Source organism: Vespula pensylvanica, chromosome 1, assembly GCF_014466175.1.
Source record: "Vespula pensylvanica isolate Volc-1 chromosome 1, ASM1446617v1, whole genome shotgun sequence".
Lineage (NCBI taxonomy): Eukaryota > Metazoa > Arthropoda > Insecta > Hymenoptera > Vespidae > Vespula > Vespula pensylvanica.
The window spans coordinates 4,295,356-4,319,376 of NC_057685.1; the positions used below are offsets into that span (position 1 = coordinate 4,295,356).

At 35.4% G+C, this 24,021-nt stretch overlaps 1 protein-coding gene and 1 long non-coding RNA gene across 12 annotated transcripts in view; both read left to right on the forward strand.

The window, feature by feature from the left end:
• LOC122633825 (R3H domain-containing protein 1-like) overlaps positions 1 to 23,983 on the forward strand; it is a 47,477-nt gene extending 23,494 nt beyond the window's left edge. Inside the window, exons 1-18 of one of the 11 annotated variants that reach the window (XM_043822244.1) lie at positions 9,977 to 10,103; positions 12,571 to 12,874; positions 13,885 to 14,148; positions 14,767 to 15,047; positions 16,824 to 17,097; positions 17,389 to 17,817; positions 18,022 to 18,628; positions 18,751 to 18,926; positions 19,323 to 20,230; positions 20,296 to 20,478; positions 20,552 to 20,705; positions 20,789 to 20,982; positions 21,055 to 21,228; positions 21,304 to 21,466; positions 21,725 to 21,911; positions 21,982 to 22,085; positions 22,725 to 22,847; positions 23,783 to 23,983. In XM_043822244.1, coding sequence (XP_043678179.1) covers positions 14,133 to 14,148; positions 14,767 to 15,047; positions 16,824 to 17,097; positions 17,389 to 17,817; positions 18,022 to 18,628; positions 18,751 to 18,926; positions 19,323 to 20,230; positions 20,296 to 20,478; positions 20,552 to 20,705; positions 20,789 to 20,982; positions 21,055 to 21,228; positions 21,304 to 21,466; positions 21,725 to 21,911; positions 21,982 to 22,085; positions 22,725 to 22,813 — 3,939 coding nt within the window. In that variant the 5' untranslated portion in view covers positions 9,977 to 10,103; positions 12,571 to 12,874; positions 13,885 to 14,132 and the 3' untranslated portion in view covers positions 22,814 to 22,847; positions 23,783 to 23,983. Of the gene's footprint in view, positions 1 to 9,976; positions 10,104 to 10,279; positions 10,749 to 11,547; positions 11,575 to 11,806; positions 11,857 to 12,570; positions 12,875 to 13,884; positions 14,149 to 14,766; positions 15,048 to 16,823; positions 17,098 to 17,388; positions 17,818 to 18,021; positions 18,629 to 18,750; positions 18,927 to 19,322; positions 20,231 to 20,295; positions 20,479 to 20,551; positions 20,706 to 20,788; positions 20,983 to 21,054; positions 21,229 to 21,303; positions 21,467 to 21,724; positions 21,912 to 21,981; positions 22,086 to 22,724; positions 22,848 to 23,782 lie in introns of those variants that run through there. The other 10 variants (XM_043822259.1, XM_043822227.1, XM_043822235.1 and 7 more) reach the window with 10 other exon arrangements.
• LOC122633900 overlaps positions 1,203 to 24,021 on the forward strand; it is a 23,791-nt gene continuing 972 nt past the window's right edge. Inside the window, exon 1 of the long non-coding RNA XR_006328220.1 lies at positions 1,203 to 1,254. This is a non-coding gene — a long non-coding RNA (uncharacterized LOC122633900). The remainder of the gene's footprint in view (positions 1,255 to 24,021) is intronic.

A 24,021-nucleotide genomic window follows, 5' to 3' on the forward strand; every position in this document is an offset into this window, starting at 1 on the left:
TTGGTCTGTAACAAAATTCGAACTCGAACATTTTTGATTCTCTCGTAAAATTCTTGATGGCTAGCTTTTTTTTTCCTTATTTCTTTTTATTTTTTTTTTTCCTTTTATTATTCATAGACTGCTACGATATCCTTCAAGTATAACGAATTTCAAGGGAATCTTTCGAAACTTTGGAGAAATCAAATTTTGTGGATTGGAACTCGAAAAGGATATATCCAGTAGAATGCATATCTTTCAAGAAAAATTCCGCGAGAAAATCGAGCGAATTTGGAATTCTTTCACGTACCTTGGATAAGATTTTTCTGGCAAGGGAAACAAAGAAGAGAGAGAGAAAGAGAGAGAGAGAGACAAAAGTACAAAAGTATAAGAAAAAGGGTTGCAGAATGCATCCCTCGTTCTCATGTCACAGCACTTTTCATCGAAACCGAATGATTTCTCGGATATTTGAAAGAATCTCAATGGATAAACGAAATATGTATTTATTAAACGTTAACGTAAAAATATTTATACGAGAACCGTGATTCGTTACACGTCAGGTATTTTATGGATAACATTCAAACGTTTCGAGAAAAAAGGAAGAAGAATAAAAATGAAAAAATAAAAAATAAAAAATGATTTCCATTCGATAACGTAAAATAGAAAAGAAATAGAGGATGAACGAAATGACAAATATTAGAAAAAAAAATAAAAACAAAAAAGAAGAAGAAGAGGAGGAGGAGAAAGAAGAAAGAAAAGAAACAAAAAATCTCATTCGAAATAACTCCATTTCTGAAATTCATCGAAGGATTGCCAATCGATCGGTTTCTCTCGTCAATAAGTGAAAATAATTCTATAACGATGCCGATCATCGTTATCGTCTATGTCAGCTTAATAGGGCAATGATTAATCATTGGTAGTTCTAGAATAGTAATTCATAGCACGTTATAGAAATCCATTTATTCGATTACGAAGTGTTTGCGTGTAATGGTTTTTCGTTGAAGTTTTGGAATGGATGAAACGGATGAAAAGAGTCAAAGAGAAAGAGAGAAAGAGAAAGAGAAAGATATATATATATAGAGAGAGAGAGAGAGAGAAATAAAAAAGGAGAGATGAGTTTTGATTTTAAACGTGATGAAGGAGAATTTTGTTGATAGAAGAGAGAGAGAAAGAGAGAGGAGAGAAAAGTATAAAAAAAATTAGAAAAAGAAATAAGAGAGAGAGAGAGAGAGAGAGAGAGAGAGAGAGAGAGAGAGAGAGAAAGAGAGAGAGAGAGAGGTTAGTGGTAAGAGAAAAAAAGGGGTGGATGAGGGAGCGGCCTGTTCAAAGAGTACCCAGATATCCTTATTCGAATGTTTAACACGCGGAGGGTGGCCGATGCGTCTGTCCAGGGAGAGTAGGTCGTTTCCATGGCGACAAGGGGTGCATCGGACTGGCACGTATCGCTAAACTCTACGTACCCCCCTGGCGGCCTCTAACCTAAACCCCTTTCATCCCCGTTCTCCTTCCTCACAACCTTCCCTCCCTCCTTTCTTCTCTCTCTCCCTCTCTCTCTCTCTCCATCCTTCTCTCTCTCTCTCTCTCTCTCTCTCTCTCTCTCTCTCTCTCTCTCTCTCCATTTCAACTCCTGCAGAATATCCTGCTGTACCGCCTGCAGCCTCTCCGTTGCTTGCCTGGGCTTATTTTACCCCTGCAAACGATTTTTTCCTCCAAATCGATTCTTCTATTTTTTTCATTCGTACTAACTTTACTCTTTCTCTCTCTCTCTCTCTCTCTCTCTATCTTTCTCTCTGTCTTTCTCTCTCTCTCTCTTTCTCTCTTTGTCTTTTTCTCTCTCTCTCTCTTTTTCTATCTCTGTCTCTCTCTCTCTCTCTCTCTCTCTCTCTCTGTATCTCTTTCTCTCTGTTTCTCTCTGTTTCTCTCTCTCTCTCTTTTCTTTCTTCTGTTCCTGTTTTTTTTCTTCGTTTCTTTTTCTATCTTTCCCCTTTTGTTCTCTCTCTCTCTCATCTCGTATTCTCGATATTTCAATAGTAAATATAGATGTAAAGGGGAATGAGTGAAATATTATATTAACCTTTGTTTAATTCGTTGATTATATATTCTCGATTAAGATTGAACAGAGAAAAGAAAAAAAGGAGTTGGGAGAAAAAAGGAAAAGAAAAGGAAAGATAAGAAAAGGAACGTTGAATATTTTAATCGAACTATCAAATTTACGAAAGACCAAGATTGGTTCTTTTTTCCTTCCTTTTTCTTTCTTTCTCTCTTTCTCTTTTGATGAATTTTCAACGATAAATCGAAAGATTTTTCGAGCTGATTTTTTTTTTCTTTTTCTCCTTTTTTTTTTTTTTTACGGCGGGGGGAAATTGAGTTGAGAATGGAAATGGTATTTTGCGGGAAATTCGTGAAATATCGAGTATTGCTCTAGTCCAATCTCTCTCTCTCTCTCTCTCTCTCTCTCTCTCTCTCTCTCTCTCTCTCTCTCTCTCTCTCTCTTTTCTTTCTCTCTTCGTATGTATGCACAATAACGTCGAGGGTGCGTATTATCGATCTGTCGGCTTATCGCTTGGGCTTTTTTACGGACACGGAGAAAACATTTGCGTAAGAGAGTACGCGAGGAGGATGGTATTATTGGTAAACCGAGCGCACCCTTCGTTCTTTCCGTTGCCTTCTTCCGCCGGGGAATCACATGATCTCGCGAAATAGCTTGCGAAATGCGACGATGACGTTCGTTTCTGAATCATCGATAATTTTGAAAAGTCTTTACGTCGTTCTTTCCTTCCTTCCTTCCTTCCTTCCTTCCTTCCTTCCTTCCTTCCTTCCTTCTTTTCTTCTTTCGTTTCTTTCTTTCTCTTCCTGACTTCAAATATAAAAAGAAAAGAGAGAGAAAGAAAAAATTTTTCATTCCTATCGATAAATGTTAAATAAAAATGAATCGTTAACGTTTGCTCGGTTATTTCAATATTTTTAAAACATTAATATCTTGATAATAATCCTGATGATATCGATGGCGATTGTCTAATCGAAAACTTAATTTTTGATTTCAATTTTTATTCCTATTTTTTTTTTTTTTTTTTTAATAAAATCAAATCTTTTCAACGTATTAATAGCCTAATGATAATTCCATGACATTGACATTGCATCTGTTTAGTAAAAGATAATTAAGTTGCATTTATCTTTTCGTTTTGCTATTTATCGAAATATTTTTGAAACATTGTCCATAAGATATTGTTTTAATAACAACACGATTACACTTATAAATAATTATCTAATTGTTATCAAATCAAATTACCTTAAAAGGACATTATTATCTCTTAATAATAATAATAATAATAATACCGCGGTAATGATTTAAAAAAAAATAAAAAAATAAAAAAAAAGTATAACGAAAAAAAAACAAAACAAAAAAGAAGACAACAATGATTGATTAATACCGTATTAATTAATTTGAAATGATTCGATGAATGATTCGATAAAAAAGTTTAAGCTGGTCCACCGGCGCCACGGTACTGCGATCGATATCGAAAGTGTTTTTCGTTGAAAAGGACACCCCGTATTATTCCAGGGGATATAGGGGTGCATGACCTAGATTCGCTTGGGCGTGTTATATGGGTCATAGACACCATTCGTGGCTGGTCACAGGTACGTTCTTTACGTCAGCGTGTACGTACACCTATGTCCTACATATTTACACGTGTATGTATGCATCCGCGCGCGTGTGTGTGTATGTGTGTGTTTGTTTGCGTGTATGTGTGTATGTACAAGAAGGGATGGAAACGAGGCGGGGGGCTGCTATGTGAATGCGCCCGCGCACACACGTTCAATCCCGGATTATAGTAGTTTCCACGGGAACAGGAATTCTCGAATATGGGACAAAAGAGAGATAGAGATAGATATACCAAGAGGACATTTTTCATTTATGTTGGCGCGTAGAGTTTGTTTCGTTCTAATCGTTTATTTTTAATAGGTTATTATCAGATGATAAATAGATAGATAAGTAAATGGTAAATATTTTCCTTTTTATTTATTATTTATTTCATTTTATTTGATTTTATTTTATTTTTTCTGTTTTTTCTTTTTTATCCAAGTAAAAAATAATTTTACTTCCAGATTCTGTATATTCGTTGTTTAATTGATAGTTCAAAAAAAAAAAAAGAAAAAAGAGTAAAAAAAATAAAAATAAAAGTAAAAAGAAAAAACGTATAAATTAATGAAACGCATTGTAAACAAGGAATGAAAAATTTCACGAATAAAAATTATAGGGAAAAAGAAAACAAATCAAAACGGGAATAAAAAGAATAAAAAGAAATTATTTATTTCATTTTTAATACAGATATTTTTGATAAATTTGAAGTGAAAAATTAATATGGGAATTTAAAAGAAGAAATATTTAATTATCGATGACGACCTAGAAATCTAATCTGTTAGAAGAGAAAATGTCTTTGTCTTTTTTTCATGTATGACGAGAATAGATAGATACGAAACAGTAGTTTATCCTTGAATCTATTCTGTAATCGATAACGTCGATAATTAAGTCTACGTGTAAGTATATTATTAGCTGCGGTTATTGCCGATGTAAATTTTTATTTGATATATTAAGATTTACGAGAAAAGGTACATGGGGGTTCGTTCGTTCGTTCGTTCGTTCATTCGTCCGTTCGTCCATTCGTTCGTTCAAAATTATTTCACGAAGATATAAATATCTTCTCATTAACTTTGTGACGCAAAACTGATACCTATATATATATATATATATATATATATATATATATATATATATACCTGCATGCATATATAAGTATAGATATATGAGTGGGACGAAGAAAAGAGTATAGATATTTGTACGTTCGGAAAGGAGAAAAAAGATTCATTTAGAATTTCCCATACAATAAATTTCATCGTTACTATGCTAATTCGTGAAACGAATATAATATTTTTATTCGATTGGAAATGAGAGAACGTTCTGAAAAAAAAAAAGAAAAAAAAAAGAGAGGAGAGAAAACAAACTCTCGACATTTCTACTTTCCACCTAAAAGTAAAGTTAATATCCACTTCGTATCTCGAATCCGAGGTATTCCTTTATATAATGTCGAACTTTTTGATTTTCAATCTTTTGTTTTCTCTCTCTCTTTCTCTCTCTCTCTCTCTCTTTCTCTTTCTCTCTTTCTCTCTCTTTTTTTTTCATTTTTTTTTATTTCATTAATACCTACATATCCGTAACGTTTTACGTTACTAATTTGATTTTCACATTCCTATAGTTATTATGCTCTTTTTCTACTACGTTTCATTTCCATAGTGAACGTTGAATTTTTCAATATTAACGAGACAAGCTGGTTGGAAGTACGCAGTTTTCATTTTTCTTGAATAAAAAGAGAAGAGAGAGAATGAGAGAACAAAAATGTGAAAAAGATTTATTAGGAATAATTCAAGTGAAATTATTTATATCGTTAGAAAACATTATTAAGAAGCATCTAAAAAGATAAAAGAAGAAAAAAGAAAATGAAAGGGAGAAAGATAACCAGCGAGAATCAGTGAGTCTTTCGGATAAATTCTTGAGAACAATCGTTGAAGAAGTTGTTGGTCCAATGAAATTGAACGAGAAGCTCGGCCACGGTCTAATAAATTACTAATTCGCCTGGTAGCGAGTTCCGAGCTAACGATCTCTTCCTTTTCTTTTTCATTACGATCGTTACGTCACAGGAGTCGTTAAAAACAGCTACTACCAATCTTTATTTTATCGTGTTAATCCTCCATAACCCAATTTTTTTTCATTTATATCTGAACAAAAAATTATTGCACGTATATAACATAAAATTTATAACTATAATTATCGTTATAATATATCTATTAAACCGTATTTATATTCACCGAACATTATTTCTTAAATGAGAATTAGCAATTAATATTCTAACAAAAAGATACAATAAAACATATATATATATATATATACACACATGAAATTTGAATAAGATTTATATATATAAAATAAGTAAAAAAATATCTAATATATCATTATTATTATATTCATATACGTATAATATAATAATGAACTGAGAATAGAATATAATGAATGAAACTAAATAATTTTCATTAATTTAATTACACACACACACACACACACACACACACACACACTGAAAGTGTTACAGGATGTTTAAACATGTAACAAAAAATTAAATGTACAATCTTCTATTATTTATATTATCAATCCAATTATCGAACCATAAATTAACCATAAATCTTTTATGCGGGTAGAAAAGAAATACCAAAAAAAAAAAAGAAAAAATAGAAGAAAAAGAAGGTCGATGACGAGAGAGGAAGCACATCGTCGAATCGTTAAATCGTCATGGAATAGAGGATGCGATAGTGATGTCCGTCGTGCGACACGAGAACTGCATACGAAACTATTTTCGTCTCTCTCTCTCTCTCCCCCCTGTTTCTCTTTCTCTCTATCTCTCTCTATTTCTTTCCGTCTCTTTCTCTCTCGTTTTCGCATGGATTCGCGATCAAACGGATGGGATTAGTTGCCTCGACGAATTTCGTTGGTGAACGAACGATCGATAGTCGTACCTCCCCTACAATCAGTGGTGATTATCCAGAGATTAGAATGATTGATTTTTTTCGCATATCTCTGTGACTCTGTTCGTAAACGATTTTCGATACAATAACTGATAAAGTATCAATCTTCTTTTTTCTTCTCTTTTTCTTTTATTTATCTTTTTTCTTTTTTTCTTTTCTTTTCTTTTTTTTTTTTTTTTTTAATTTTTCATTCTATTCACATATTCCATTTTTATACTCACAGATACATACATTATATATATATATATATATATATATATATATATATTCATTTATTCTTTGATCGAAGAATCCGATTGAAGTATCAATAAATAAATGTTTCATTTTTTCAAGTAAGCATGCGACTAAATAAGTTATTTTTTTCTTTCTTTTTTTTAATAACTCTTGAAATCAAATAATTACATTTAATTTAAATAAGATAAAGAGAAATGTACAATTTGATGTAAAAGAACGCCCTTTAGTAGTTACCTGATAAGTCGCATGATAGATGTCACAAATAATACTTGTGTATCCTACGTCCTGTTATTCGATATATAAATTTTCTATATCGCTCATATATAGATCATATTATTTCTCTTCACTCTCTGATTCTTTCCTTTTTGATTCTCAAACAACTTTTCGATGAAGCCGTTACGATAAATAAATAAGAGACGATTCTACGAGTTCCCTCTCATCTTGCTGTCGCTCTACACGCGACAGAGAAATCTCTTTTCGAGAAGGTAGACATCTGACGAGATCTTTCTTAAAAAGGATGTTGCATCGAAAAGACGAGACGTTCGAACAACAATTTTCTTCCTTTATTTCTTTATTTACTTATTTATTTATTTATTTATTTATTTATCAACTTTCCTTTTTTTCTATACTCTTCGTCTTTTTTATTTCCGAAAGAAAAATAAGCAAATTTTGAATTTCTTACGAACAAATATTTTGTTCACACACACGCACACACACTTAATAATATATGTAAGATATGTACATGCAAGAATTCACTACTTCCTACTATGTTAACTTATATTCGAATAGAAAAAAATCTTTTTTCTCAACGTAAGATAAACGCGTTTTCACATTGAACAATGTAACGCGATACTCGATATCTGATATTTCTTGAGATTCTTTCCTGTATTATCGCTCGAACGAATCACTATTATCTTCTTTCTCATTTTTTCTCATTGGATGATACGCTGCTTTGTATCTACTTATACGTTGATACGTAATCACATAACTCTTTCTCTCACCACTCACTTTTACACACACACAGACTATACGTACTTTACGTTCTCTTCTCATCTTCATCTTCCTCTTCTTCCTTTTCTTCTGCTTCCTCTTCTTCTTCCTCCTCTTCTTCTTTTTCTCCTTTTTTCTCTCTCACTCACTCTCCTACCCGCAGTATTTTCCTGGCTGACAGCCCATCTAAATCACCAAACGAATTCTTTTTTTAAGCCGATCTTAACTCGAAAGCCGGACTTTCCCTTATCTATTTGAGTACAGTTGCTTTGATAAAAAAATCAAAGACAAATAAATAATGAAAAATAAAAGGAGAAATAAAATGGAAAAAAAAAGAAAAATATATAAAAAGAATTAAATTGGAAATGAAACAAAATATTTTCCACCTCTCTCTCTCTCTCTCTCTCTCTCTCTCTTTCTTTTTATTATCTTTCTTCATCCCCTTCTCCTATACTGGGTTGTCTTTACGAGCTCGACAATACCCTCTCTAACAAATTTACGAGTCCTTCTTTTACCTTTCATGGAATCCAAAGTGCCTCCCATGGAATTTTTTCATTTATAATATACTCTGTTTCTCTCTCTCTCTCTCTCTCACTCTCGTCTCCCTTATATTATTCGTCGTATCTCTCCCCCCCCTCTCTTTCTCTTTCACTCTCATTTTCGTAGAAAAACGCTCGGAAATATATTCTCTCGGACCGAGTCATTGATTAAAAATCTCATCTTGTGTTTGCGAAATAAAATAAAAAAAAAAAAGAAAACGGTGGGAAGAAGGTTGTAATAACAAATATTTAGATAATAACTCAATATGTATACACACGTGCGCGTATAAGCACACACTTACATACACACACAGTGGACAGACTTCGTTGTAAAAAATTTAATCGTATCGATACGTCTTCGTTTTAATTCGTACGATTATTTATTTCGATTAAGCGAGAATATCGAGATTTTTGAAGGAATTATGTAGTCAATGTATACTTAGAAAAATCGTTAGAAGGTAATATATGATTTCTTTGTTGAAACGAGAGCTTGATTTATTCGTAGGTTGAAAAATTAGTTTAATACTCTCGATGAATTAATTAAATTAATGGATTAATTGATCAATTATAATATTACTATATTATCATTATCTGATATATGTTATTATATATATTTTATATATATTGTATAATATATGAATTTATTAACAAACTTCTTCCTACGATAATATGTAATAATTACGTTGTACTATAATACGTAATCATTATATAGAATTTTCCATTTGAGAACACCATTACAACAATGTTCATCTATTTTACTGAACTATCATCTTTTCCAAATTAAATAATTAAAAAAAAAAGAAGACGGAAAGAAAAACGAAAGAAAAAGAAGACATTTTCTGTTATCACAACAAAAATAACACGTCTCCCCACACACATATCCGTTCGATTTTACAATCGTCATACAAAATAACGATTACAAAATATTCTTCTTCGTTGCCAAAAGTTCCTCGTCGAAAAGTTAGGGAATCGAATTAAAAAAAAAAAAAAAAAAGAAAAAAAGAAAAAAGAAAGAAACAAAAAAGAAAAGAAAAGAAATAAAAAGGAACAGAAGAGGAGCAAAAAAAGGGGGGGAAAAAAAGAAAGAAAAACAACATAAAAAGAGACGTAAAAGAAACACATAAAAAAACAAATTCCGATCTTGCCTCGTATATCCCATAAAAAAGAAAAGAAAAGAAAAGAAAAGAAAAGAAATGAAAGGAGAGAAAAAAGAAAAGAAAAATAAGGAAAGAAAAAAAGGCAAGGAAAAAAACACGAACGAACTAAAGTAGGAAAGAAAGAAAGAAAGAAAGAAAGAAAGAAAGAAAGAAAGAAACGTCGGAGGATGAGGTCCACAGGGGTTGAACGTTTCTCGGTACGCCCGTTAGAGATACGGTTTAGAGAAGGCACGCGCGCACGCGTGCACTTGCTCGACATACGGCTAGGCGTATCTTCCCTCTCTCTCTCTCTCTCTCTCTCTCTCTCTCTCTCTCTCTGTATCTCTCTTTCTCTCTTTCTCTCTGCCCCTCTCTCTCATTCATCCCCCCCTCAGTGACGCGCTCCAACGGTCCACCTCCCACCCTTTCACCTCTGGAGAGCGTCGTGGAGAGGTGGTGGGAGTTGGTGGATTGTCTCTCTCTCTCTCTCTCTCTCTCTCTCTCTCTTTATCTTTCTCGCTCTCTCGTTCTCTCTCTCGCTCGCTTACTCGCTCACTCACTCTTTCTCTCAGTCTCTCGCGCGAAGCGGTCTCGCGTTGACGCATCGTGTATCGTGCTTCTCCTCTTGGTCTCTACGTTGCGGCTGGTCCAGGTCCCTTCGTCTTCGTTGAGACTTTGCTATCGTCTCTCTCTCTTTCTCTCTCTCTCTCCCTTTCTCTCTCTCTCTTTCTTTCTCCTTTAATCTATCCTTATCTTTTTCCTCTTCTACTTCTTTTTCTTCTACCACTTAAACTTCTTTTTCCGTCTTCTTTCTCTCTCTCCTCTCTCTCTCTCTCTCTCTCTCTCTCTCTCTCTCTCTCTTTCTCTCTATTATATCTTCTTTTTCATCATCATCGTCATTATTATACCGAAGGAGTTAACTTGACTGAAAAATTTACAGAGAGAGAGAGACACAAAGCTCGTGTGAAAATCATGTTCTGGATATATCGTGGAAGGGGCGAGAGATAGCGTGTTTGCTATTTTCGAGACGCTGTGGAGCTTTGCCAAAGCGTGCCTTCTCTCTCTCTCTCTCTCTCTCTCTCTCTCTCTCTCTCCCTCCTCTCTTCTACCTCTTCTTCTTATTTCTTTATCTATTCCTTCTTTTTATTTCTCTCCCTTCCTCTCTCTTTCTCTTCCTTTAACTCCCTATCTCTCTATCTTTCGTTGTTGAGACAAGTGAAAAGGAGAGTTGATGTTACCGTTATCCTGTTATTGTTATCATTATTGGGAATTAGATAAGAAGAGGAAAAAAGGATTGGTGAATTTTCAAGAGGATTTTTAAACTATTGTTTACTTCGTCTCTCTCTCTCTCTCTCTCTCTCTCTCTCTCTCTCTCTCTCTCTCTCGCTCGCTTTCTATATGTGTGTATGTGCGTACTGCGAGCGTGTGTGTGTTTTACCGAAAAAAATCGAGTTTCTTTTTTTCATTTTTTTTCTGTTTTTTCTTTTCCTTCGAAAGGTCGATCTTTTCGATCTTTCATATTAGATCGATTGATCTCTTCTTATATTCCTCGGTAAACGAGTCTCGAACGATCGAACGATTGGACGTGATTCATCGATCGTAAACGACGTTTCGCGCGTTCGTTCGTTCGTTCGTTCGTTCGTTCGTTCGTTCGTTCGTTCGTTCGTTCGTTCGTTCGTTCGTTCGTTCGTTCGTTCGTTCGTTCGTCGTTCGTTCGTTCGTTCGTTCATTCGTTCGTTCGTTTGTACTTTCGTATGTTCGTACATATAACGGTGACGCTTTCGTGCTCTCTCATGTTCCTCTCTCCTCCTGTTGTTGTTATGTTGTCGTTGGAGAACGCGTGACTCACGTCGCTACGATCATGGTGTGATACGAAATTGTCAAAGGGTATAGAGAGGGAAAGTGAGTGAGTGAGTGAGTGATTGAGTAAGTAAGAGTGCGAGTGAGTGAGTAGTGAGTGAGTGAGCGAGTAAGAGAGTAAGACTACGAACGACTGATTCTTTCTCTTTTTCTCTCTTTCTCTCTCTCTTTTTCTCTTTCTCTCTTTTTTCTCTCTTTCGGTCTGTGTTTATGTTTATACGTGCCTTTAAATAAATCAAAAGGAAGGAGAGCGGTGAACAGAGGTATTTGATTACTTTCGATCTTTTGTTTTCGTTTGTTTTGTTTTCTTTTTTTTTTGTATTTTTTGTTCTTTTTTTTCCCATTAACTCTCTCTCTCTCTCTCTCTCTCTCTCTCTTTCTCTCTCTCTTACACACATACACTATATTACATATGTACGCACGCGAGCACGTACATACGCATATACGCTTTCTATATCTATCTCTATCTTATTTTCACTTTGATTCTCTCGAAAGTAAACGTTTCGATCGTCGTCGTGAGAAATATCGAGAATCGAGATTTTCCGGTAAGTCGATAAAATTTCATTATTATTTATTCGTTATTCGTAGATTGATAGATATACATATATATACGTACGTACGTACCTACGTATATACGTACATACATACATACATACATAACAAAAATTTTATTTCTTTTCGATTTGTATTTCCGTGAAAATTGTTCGATAGAAAATCACGTACGATTAGCGAAATATCGGCTATGCATTTGTACGTAACTATATCGTGGAATTTAGTTTGAATACCTTTCTATTCGAATCGCGACTTTCGTCACGTATCATCGTGTCTCGTTTACGAGCTCATTTCCACGAACAGTTTGGATTTTACGATTTATCGACGATTTCGAACGTTCTCTCTTTTTTCTTTTTCCCTCTTTTTCTTTCTTCTTTCTTTTTCTTTCTCTTTCCTCCCTTTTTATATATTTTTTTTTTAACAGTGACTTCTTCGAATTATTAATTATGTATTACAAGAATTATAATTTAATTTCCTTGGAAAGATTGGATAAAAATGAGAGAGAGAGGGGGGGAGAGAGAGAGAGAGAGAGAGAGAGAGAGGATCAAAGAGGATATATTTTAATGAAAGTGTAAGAGAGAGAAAAAGAGAGACAGAGAAAATGAGAATGATATAGAAATGACGAGAAAGGATAGATTAATGAGTGAAAGATAGAAAGAGAGAGAGAGAGAAAGAGACGTATATGTGAATCGACATTGATTTCGCAGGAACGATCGAAGATCTAAAGGACTTTTAAAAGTCAAAGCTCGAAGTGGATAATATCGAAAAGGAAGTGATGTTGGAATCGAAGAAATAGTACCCCTTCTTCTTCTTCTTATAACGTTTAAAACTCAAAGCTCGAAGTGGATAAGATTGAGAAGGAAGTGATTTTGGAATCGAAGGAATAGTATTCCTTCTTCTTCTTCTTCTTCTTCTTCTTCTTCTTCTTCTTCTACTATTTTTCAGTAAATCACTTTGAACATCAACGATCTCTTCTCGATTTTCCGGAATGAAGATGGGAACCAATTGGAGGTTCGTTGATCTCGTTTGAATTTGTTCGTTTTTTTTCTTGCTTTCTTTCCTCCTTTTTTTTCTTTCTTTCTTTCTTACCTTTTTTTTCTATTTTCCCTTTGACTTTTCTCATACCTTTAATTTTTGTTGTCTTCTTTCGTCGTCGTCGAAGAAGAAAGATTACAAAAAAAAAGTAGTTAAAAAATGACAAGTAAAAATTAAAAAAGAAAGAAAAGAACATCGCTAATGCGGACCGTTCGAAAAATTCCTCGTAATTATTATCGTTAATATTATTTTTTTTTTGTTTTACTTTTTTTTTTTTTTTATTTCTTTTACCTTTATCCGATCGTCCTTATAAATCGAACTTGTATTAAGAGCGAACGTTTTTGGTCGAATAGCGGAGAAAGTGTTAACGTTTACGACCTAGAAACACAGATAAAGCGTATCCATCGGTGTATCTAAAATACATATGTTCGATTTCGTATTCAAATGTATTCCATTTTGTTAGACTACTAGCTTTTGTATAGAATCCCTTTACATTATTCAAATACCCATACCGCCGGTAATGCAATTCATTAGACGAGGCCAATTAGTACATGTAGTCGATCGAAATCTGAAGTCGTTCGAAATATCGACCGTTAGGAACACATTCTATAACGAGGATTCGATTTGATTTGATTTATCTAGCCAATTATAAAAACTAATTCGATCAACTATTAATTCATTTATAGAATCTAACGAACTACGAGTATAATCGATCGTAGATATTAGATCGATGAAGAAAATTGCGACAGTAGGGAGATAACTTTTTTTTGTAATTAATTTTCTTTTTCCCTTTTTTGTCTTTTGTTTTCTTTCTTTTTTTTTTTTTACTGTCTCTGTTGCTTCATCTTTTTCTTTTCTATCTTCTGATCGATTCCATTTCGGACGAGATCGATTATTGATCCAATATGAGTATAGGTTGTAACGTATACCAATCCGATAGAAAATTTGTAAAGGTGACGAAAGGATTGTGTTGTGTCTGCTTCCAGAGTGTACGATGTTGGAAGGTGGTCGTGCAGCGATCTGGCTCCTTGTATCAGCCCAACGTGCTGCACGCCACCCGAAAGATTCACGTACTAACCCTGTTGCACCTGTTTGAACAAAACAAAAAGAAAAAGAAAGTAAAAAAGCAAAAGACCCAACAAAACAAAACGAAACGAAACAAAACAAAACAAAACAAAACAAAAAACCACCAGTCGCAGAGTCCTGCACCGTAACCCCATGACGCATTTAACACATGGCCCGCCTGGAGAGTAAGTGTTTTCACGCTTCACGATTTTACTTCTCTCTCTTCTCTCTCTCTTTCTCTTTCTTTCTTTCTCTCTCTCTCTCTCTCTCTCTCTCTCTCTCTCTCTCTCTCTCTCTCTCTCTCTCTCTCTCTCTCTCTCTCTGTCTCTATGTCTCTATGTCTCTTTCTGTTTTCCTGTCTTTCTCTAGTCTCAGAGCAAGCTATCCGTTTATAACGTTGCTTCTCGAAAATGCTCTCCAATGAAGTAGAGAGTAAGGGATCTATGAAAAGCAAATCTTTGCATAACGCACTCTCCCCTACCTACCGAGCTTTTTTTAGCTAATCTATCTTCTATTATCTCTTTCAATCGATCGCGTGTATTAGAAAGGAGACTATAACTAAGGAGATATCTTACCTAGGTGCGACAGATGGATAGGTTCCGACCAATAGAAAATAGAAAATGTTTCAAAAGAAATCGAATATTACTTACGTGGCAAAAGGATGTTTTTTTTTTTTTACTTTCTTCCTTTTTTTTTCTTTTTCCCTTTTTTTTTTTTTTTCTTTTACAAATACTTTTCAACCAAGATTTAAACGATCGTTGAATATAAAAGTTGACGTGTACATATAATAATCATTGTTACAGTACCGAGCATAGTGGTGCATAAAGGAAGCAGGTCGCAAGGTCGACCTGAGAGTCCAACTGTGGTGGTACGCGGAGGAATGCCCTCGTTGCCGTCCTCCAGGCAAGGCCTTGTCCTCGGTGGCTCCACTGCAGCTTATACAAGTGCCTCGGGCTCGGATATGATAGACGGGAATGCCAACCCCACCGTCGGCAGCAACCCCGCACCGAACTCTCACCACCGTCCCACGCCATCCTGCCCACCTGATAAATTGGATACCGAGAGCAAGAACTTTCGGAATAGGGTAAGGTTCTATTACTGTTTATTGTTGTTTCATCGTATATTCGATCAAATTAAAGCGATTGTTCTCATAATCTAATGAAATATTTGCTAAGAAAAAGATAATACGTTTTTATAGTGTATCTATCAATTTTATAACCCTTTGCTATTAGATAGATCGTCATTGAATAGGGCAAATGATCTATTACAGTTTATTACTCTTTTATTATATATATCTAACGTTTACTCTCATGGTCTAATGAAAAATTTGCTAAGAAAAAGATAATACGTTTTTATAGTGTATCTATCAATTTTATAACCCTTTGCACTATGAAATAGATCATCATTGAATAAGGCAAATGATTTGTTACGGTGTGCTACTGTTTCGTTATACATATCTAAAGTTTACTCTCATCGTATAATAATGACAAATTTGTTAAGAAAAAAATAATACATTTTTATAGTGTATTTATCAATTTTATAATTCTCTGCATTATGAGATCGATCATTGAATAGGGCAAAAGATCTATTACAGTTTACTACCGTTTCATCATATATTTCATTTAACGTTTATTCTGATCATCGCATGAAAAATTTCTTATGAAACAGATAATACATTTTTATAGTACATTTATTAATTTTTTAACCCTCTGCACTATGAGATCATTATAGAATAGGGCAAAAGATCTATAACAGTTTACTACCGTTTCGATTTAACGTTTATTCTCGTCACCTCTTGAAACATTTCTTAAGAAAAATATAATAATACATTTTTATAGTTTATTTATTTATTTATTTATCGAATCTCAGCATTGTCGATATGACAATTGTATTTTTCCTTAGAACTCTTGAGCAATCCGTAGCACGAATGACGTGACACTTCGTTTAGTTAATAAAATAAATCAGTGGTAAACTGTTTTATTTCAAAATTACATACATGTATATATATGTGAGCGTGTGTATGTAATCCGAACGCGCGCGTGCACACGTGTATCTTCGTTTATACGTAAGATATCGAAAGTAGATTAAATCAGATCAGAATTGATTAAGAATAAACTAAGAAATCTCTATATTGATATTAAAAACTTCTAGAGATCCACGATACAATCGTTTTGAATATTTTTCTTCGATGGTATAATGATCGATCCAACTGACAGGAAGACTACGTTGGTAGATCTAATATTAACAAACTAAACATATCTGATATAATTTTAACGTAAGAACCAAATCGTTTGGTTTCAACAAGCGAAAGCGGGGACTCGTGCTATTCGATCGACATGCTAACACGGGCTCTCTTTAAATAGCTTTAATCTTGTTCGGCTCATTGCTTCGGCCGCTCCTCCTCGACGAAGTAATCTGATTTAGCTTAGCCGTTAATACCAATTAGTAGAGCACGATGAAACGAGTCACAAGTTTAGGTAGAGGTACCTACGTGATGATGGATACACACATTGCCAATCTTACATCGTCTGTTATCGTAGGGAACTTTAAACGAAATTTTTTTCTATCTTCCTACTTTTTTTTTCCTTCTTCTAGATGTTTTTCTAACGATATAAAGAATGATTTCACTCGAAACAAAATTTTTCCTAATAAAGTTTTCTCTTTTTTCTTTTTATTCAAAAAAGAAAAAAAAATGGAAGGCTGCATATTTTCTATTTGCTTCAATTAATTGAAAAATTTGTAATCCTTTAATATTGGGGGGGGAAAAAATTTTTTTTCTTTTCTTTTTTCTATTCCTGCCCTGTCCTCTCTTCTGATCATTAGATCCAAGTAAAGCTCCCATCATTTTCGGATATTTTAGACGAGTACGAAAGTGAAACTGCTGGTCAGGAGTCATGCTATAGGAGAATCAACGTCTCCACCGAGAGAACCGCACAATAGTCCGTCGTCACCGCACAGCGCTCAGTCGGTCGAAACAGAGAAAAAATTCACGAGTAGCCTCTCGCCAAACTCCAACAATACAAAGCTGAACAACAACGAGCCGATGTTCAACAGCAATCTCTGTACGACCCAGTCACCTAAGCAAATGCGTAACACGGCTACTTCGCCCACTTGTCGAGTTCCATCGCGAAATGGTAAATGATCGATCGAATTTGATTTTTTCTCTTTTTCTTTTTCTTTTTTTTTTTTTTAAATTAATTAATTAATTCTTTAAAAAAGAAGACGGACTTTGAAATCTTCGAGGAATTAAATTGTTCTTGTTGCTGGATGGTTTCTTTCTTTTTTTTTTTTTTTCTTTTTTATTGATCGACCTTTCGTTTGAATTATAATGCATTTTATATTATTATTTTGAAAGTATTTAAATAAAGTTTGTTGTTATTATTATTAATATTATTATTGTTATTGTTGTCGTTGTTGGAATGCAGGTCAATCTAGTCCCTCTCAGGTCCATTCACCAAAGAACATCATCTCACCGACGAACGGTAATAAGTCGGATAATAATCATCGTTCGAAGTTATCATCGGGCTCGAATATCATACAGAAATGCAATAATTGCGTGAAAAACAATCAGAACGAGAGACCGGGTTTGTTACAAACCCCGGTCTCTCCATCGAAGACAGGCCAGGCTCTCCAGCATTCACCGAAGAGTACGAATTTGGCTCCGAATGCGCAGAACAATCAACAAAGATCGGATCAACGAAGGCCGAACACTCTTAACATATGCAACAACCAATGTTCGGCCCAATGCGGTAATAATACGCTTTCCGTAAGCAGACCGAGCTCGAGACACAAGCTCAGGCATCAAAATTCGTCACAGGGTAGCTTCGACAGCGCATCGCCGTGTTTATCTCGAGGTTGGTCCTTGATCAAATTTATTTTTCTTTCTTTCTTTCTTTCTTTCTTTCTTTTTTTCTTTTCTTTCTTTTCTCTCTTTGCTCTCTTTCTCTTTCTCTCTCTCCCCCTTTTTCTCTCTGTTTTTTTTTCTTTTTTATTTATTCCAACACAAACGATCGCATGCATTCTGATTGTAATCTAATTATCGTTAATCTCCAAAACAGATAGTAGTACCGAGTTGTACACAGACAGTACCGGTATCGACCTTGAACAGTTCATCGCAGAGACGATAAATCGTAATCAAAAGGATCGTACTGTCTTGTTAAAGATCGAGAAAGAATTAATCGAGTTTGCTAAGGATAGACAAAAGCTCTGCCATAAGTTCCCAAATATGTCGTCGTACAACAGAATGTTGGTTCACAGAGTGGCAGCTTATTTCGGTATGGAACATAACGTAGATCAATCGGGACTTAGCGTGATCGTAACGAGAACAAAAAATATGCGAATACCTGACACACGTTTCAAGGAACATATCAGGGACGATCTTATATTATCCGAGGAACCACGTAGAAGTATACTTAAGAGAGATTCGAATTCGTTCGAAGATAATTTCAATTTCAAATCGCCTGATAGATTGTTGGGTGATTATTGTCGACGTAGCAAGAGTTTCGAGGAACGACAGGAACAATACGAAAGAACAAGGCGGAGGATATTCAAAGGAAGTAGCGGAGAGAGCAACGAAGTTACTTCCTGGCCATATTGGTCCTCGTCCGAAAGTTCCGATGCGTCGGCTAGGCACCGCTTGTTATATCCTTCGGATCATGCGAGCAGGTGAAATTTTATTCATTAATTCGATAATCGAACAGGATTCCATCGTCGGATCTGTTCTATTCGTTCGATCTTTATTTTATTACTATAATATACGAGGGATCTGTCCGATCGTGTTATTTTAGACAAACTCGATTGCTGAAAGGTGAATCCCTCGATACGAGAGAATCTTACCGTGGTGAAGTTGTACGACCTTCGGTTTCTAAATCGTCCAGTTTTGACGGCTATACGAGAGGCATGCTATCAAGAGGGGACAGCGTAACGTCCACGCATAGTGCTGGAGCTCGTCTCATGAAACAAGGTTCGCCTCTGATTCTTTGCTACTCGGACTGATTATTGCAAGTTTATGCATTGGCATTTCTCGTCCAGGTAATATTGATATGATTATTGATGATTAAAGATTGGAAAGGTATACTGACACGGTACAGGGATATTCCTTTCTAATGATAAAGATCATCGGATATTTTTTGTTGTTCGTTTCTATCGTTCTTTTTCTTTCTTTCCTTTCTTCTCCTTCTTCTTTTTTTTTTTTATCACTATGAAACAATGATATTCGCTAAACGTTTATTTTCTTCGATGTTAGACAAGTATTGAACACACATGGGATTGGAATTTTTCTTTTTTCTTTTTTTTAGTTTTGTAAGGATTGCCTCTAACCGAACTACAGAATAATCGGACGAATATCTGTCTGTTACAGATTCGGGTGCTAGCGTGTGTTCCCGTTTAAGCCCATCCAGTAGTGGATATAAATCTCAAAGTCAACGCAGCGACGCTACGATCTCACCATCGCCATCGCCGTCGCCCGTGGCGGCAATGACATGTAGTCACACTCAAGTATCTAGTCAGGATCTAGCCTCTCCGGAATCAAGCAATCAAACGGTGATGTGGGCTATTACGAGTTTATCCAGTGTACCACCTGGTAGCATCATCATAAATCCTCAAACGAATCAACCGTACACGAATGCCGATGGTTCGATATATCGTTTTGATCCGGAGAATCCACCAAAGTTTTTCTCAACCGAAAATGAAAATAACGACCATCAGGCAGCCACTAACAAACATAACGAAATGTCTGAACCAACCAAAGCTGCCAGACAGAACGAAGCCAAGAGCGAAAGTAAAAAACGTTCGAAATCTAATAACAATGGTGGTAATGGTACACCAACACCAACAACGACGACAACGACGACGAATGCTCACGTGACGAATACAGCAACGTCACCTAGTCTGCCGTTCACACCGCCTCCGCCACCTCCGCCACCTCCGCCACCCCCGCCAGTTTTAACGCAACAACAGCACAACACGCCTGTTCAGCAGCAACAAACTCTAGTCAAGCCGTCCACGACGGTGCAAACGTGTAGTCATAATCAAACGGTACAACCGTACGCGAATTATGTACCTACCTCAGAACCGTACAACCAAGGTGTCTATCAATCACCTGGGATGGGACAGCAACAGACTGTTATGATGTCGACTTCTCATCCGACTCAGGGTCAAGCTAACGTGCCGAACAATGGTCAGAACGAGGTTGCGTTCAATCAGAATCCCGTTTATGCCAATTACGGTGGCGTACCTGTACAACAAGGATCGATGCCACAATCTAACGTAAGTTAATTTATTAGAGAAAATTTATTCGGATTCTCTCATTGGAATCTCTTTATCCGATTTAGGAGGTATCCGATTTATCCGGATATTTCGTCGGTATGAATATCTACGATCAACGTGCTGCAGGCGATAATCATTCGACGCCACCGCATACCTATCCTCAACCACCGCCATCTTCCAATCAAACTATGCAAAATGTGCAGACGATGCAACCTAATTATTGGCAACCTCCGCCAAACCAAATACCGGTATGAAACACGAAACATGAGAATGTCTTATCATTCGTAACACGTTAACGCGTTAATGTATTTTTATTTATAGCCACAGCAAACGATGTACTTCGTGCCACCGCCAGGAACGACGATTTCGGTAGGACAAAATCCGGGTGATAGACAACAATTACATCAGCAGCAAAGATTTACACCGAATTACGCTTTCAATGCACAAACTATGACGCCGCCGAGTCAATCGAATGGTAATTTTTACTTTTATTCTTTTCTTTGTTCTTTTTTTTTTCCTTCTTTTCCTCTCTCGAACGTGACGAATCGTTTCTTTTAGCAAATTATATGAGCAGCTATCCAGTACCTTACAACTCGGTTCCTGCTGTCGCTCCAGCACCAGCCGATTATACTTATCAACCACCAGTACATATGGTTCCAACGTATTACCCACCACCAGGACAACAACCTATGCAGCCACCACCAGTTATGTACAGAGTGCCTACACCACCGAATACTCCGATATCGAATCAGGTAAAAAGAAAATATATTTTTCTTATTTTTACAATTTTCACGTAAATCCAACTTTCAATGATTCCATCACAGATGCCCGGAGTACCATTGATGTACGTCAACTCTGGCAGTTACGCACCACCAACTATGGTATCTGGTGGAACCTTCGGACATCAGGTTGCGCATAATGGTACATCCCCTGCACCACCCGGTACTTACATGACTCCTGCGCTGGTTCCAAATCTTGTGTTTAGGCAAAACGTTCCTGTAAGATAATGAAACGTCGTTTTATTATTATATCAAATTAATTCCAACCATTGACGAGTATTTATCGATATTCAGGTTGTTACCGGTGTTCGAGCTTCGACACCAGGTAGCTCTCAAAGAGCAAGCAGGTCACCTACTCCGGCGCACGAACTGTTCGGTGGTGGAAGTGGGGACAGAAACGCACAACCTCAACCACGCTACCCACTGCCAATGTATCAGGGTGTCCATATCGTGCAAGGTATTGATATTTTAATTTTGATAGTTATATATCTTTGCATATCTCAACTAGCGTTTCGAGCAATGATGGTCGATCAAACATTTTCTTTTTTAAATTTCTTTCTTTTTTTTTTTCTTGCAATTCAGGAGATAATGAGACTGATGCTGATAATTATATATCTTTGCATATATATCAAATAATGTCTCGGACCATGCTTGTTGATCGATATATTTTTTATCTCATTTTTTTTCTTTTCTTTTTTTTTTTTTTGTAATTCAGGAGATATGAGACTGATGCATCCAGGAGTATCTGCTAATCCTCGGTTACCATACGCACCCGTACCATCACCACCTGTTGTTCAAGGTTGCCCACGGCCGTATCGACCATCCTCTTATTCTTCGAACACCTCGGGCGGCGGTACGCCTACTTCGTTCGATGGGAGAAATCAGAAGATTCGCAAACAGAGGTAGGAAATGAATCGTACGGATTTTTCAAAAGGATATATTGAGATTGATCGAGATAATCATTTCGATTAGGTCCAAGGTAGCATCTTTACCACCGATCAACGCACGGCCCAATATTTATCAGACTCCTTCCATGCCATCGCTCTCGTCCAATGTACCAAAGGATATTAGAGAAGGTAAGACGTCTCTAACGGTATTGTTCATAATCTAACACCCTTCGTAAACTTTTCTATAATCGTTTCTTTCATGATTTCTCGACGTTTCCATCCCTATATACTAATTCGCTTAAAACTTTCGTTATCTTTTACTTTCTTTTCGTACAAAAGAAACAAAAAAAAAAAAAAATGCAAGCAAAATAAAGGAAAAGATATCTAACATAGTGATTATAAGTAACCCCCAAAAAAAAGAAAGAAAACAAAAAATGTTTTGACGCATTCTTGTCTTCTTAAAAGCGAAACCCATGGAAGAGAATATGATAAAATATAAGGTACAGAAAACAAAGAAACTTGTATTAATTATGGAAGTATGATTGTAAGATAAACAACAACAAAAAACAAACGAAAAAAAACGAGACAAAACGAAACAAGAAAACACAAATATACGGTTCCTTTTTTTAATTTTAGCCAATAACTTTTGTTGAGAGCTTCTTCGCGTGTGCTCGATCGTGTTCAGTTCGTTCGTTCGTTCGTTCGTTCGTTGGATCCTTCCTTTCTTTTTTTCTTTTTCTCTTTTTTTTTTTTTTATATACATATTTCGTTCTCTTCTTATTTTCTTTTTTTCCTCTTTCAATCTGTCGCTCTGTGGATCGTTGTTAGATCGATACGGCGAATGTGCTGGAGAGGGTGGTTCCTGCTTTCGCGAGCAAGCTCACGAGTCTACAGAGTCTTGGTCTTTCTCGAGATAAATCTATCGAGCCCCACGTTCCAATGGAGAAAAAAGTAGGAAGCTGTATCTTTTCGGCACATTTTGGTACATTCGGAATTGCACAATTCGCTTTTGTGTGTATATATATATATATGTATATATATATATATTATATTATACAAACATACACGCAGATACGCATAAAAGAAGACATTCGATTCTTTTTTCTCTCCTTTTTTTTTTTTTATATACGAAAATTACGAATATCATTGAGACATTTTTCTTGCACAATTTTTACTTCTTTTCCTGTTTTCTTTTTTTTTTTTTTTTTGTATGATATGTATATATATGTATATGTATATATACGGTATATATATACGTATATATGGTCAGAATCAAAATGTATATGTATCACAAGGGTTACGCTTTTTCTGTGCTTTACAAAAATTCCTTTTACACACAGATATACACACGAAGAAAGATTTGAAACTTTTCTTTTTTCTACACAAAAATTAATCGGGAATATTCCCGATGATGTTTTTCTTGCACAATTTTGTTTCTCTCTCTCTCTCTCTCTCTCTCTCTCTCTCTCTCTCTCTCTCTCTCTCTTTTTGTTTTTTGATGTGTACAGTCTGACAAAAATTTTGTAAGTATCACACAAGGGTTACGCTTTTTCTGTGCTTTACAAAGATTCTCTTCATTTTTATTTCTTTTGTTTCATTTTATTTTATTATTATTATTATTATTATTATTATTATTATTATTATTATTATTATTATTATTATTATTTTCTTTATTTATTTCTCTTTAGATTTCGTAGGAGTATTGTGATTTAATTTATATATTTGTAACTTTTGTTTTACTTGCATCGCGCTCTATGCGTTGATTTGCACTGAAAGAAAATAATATTGATTGGCGATAATGAACGTTAAAAAAGCCATTGTTATTCTCTCTCTTTCTCTCTCTCTTCCTCTTCTTTTATATTTCAGATATATTCTTTCATTTTTAGGAACAGTAAAGGTGACAATCACCCGTCGGAACCAGTTGGTACAATATTAGGTAACGAGGCTGACAGAAGAATTCTACGATGATAATACGAGAGAAGAGTGTGTGTGCGTGTGTGTATGTGTGTGTGTATGGGTTGGGGGGAATGAAAATCGTTGAGAAAATGAAATTAAAAAAAAACACATACACAAAAAACAAAACAAAATATACGAAGGATAGCGACATAAGTGAGAGAGAGAGAGA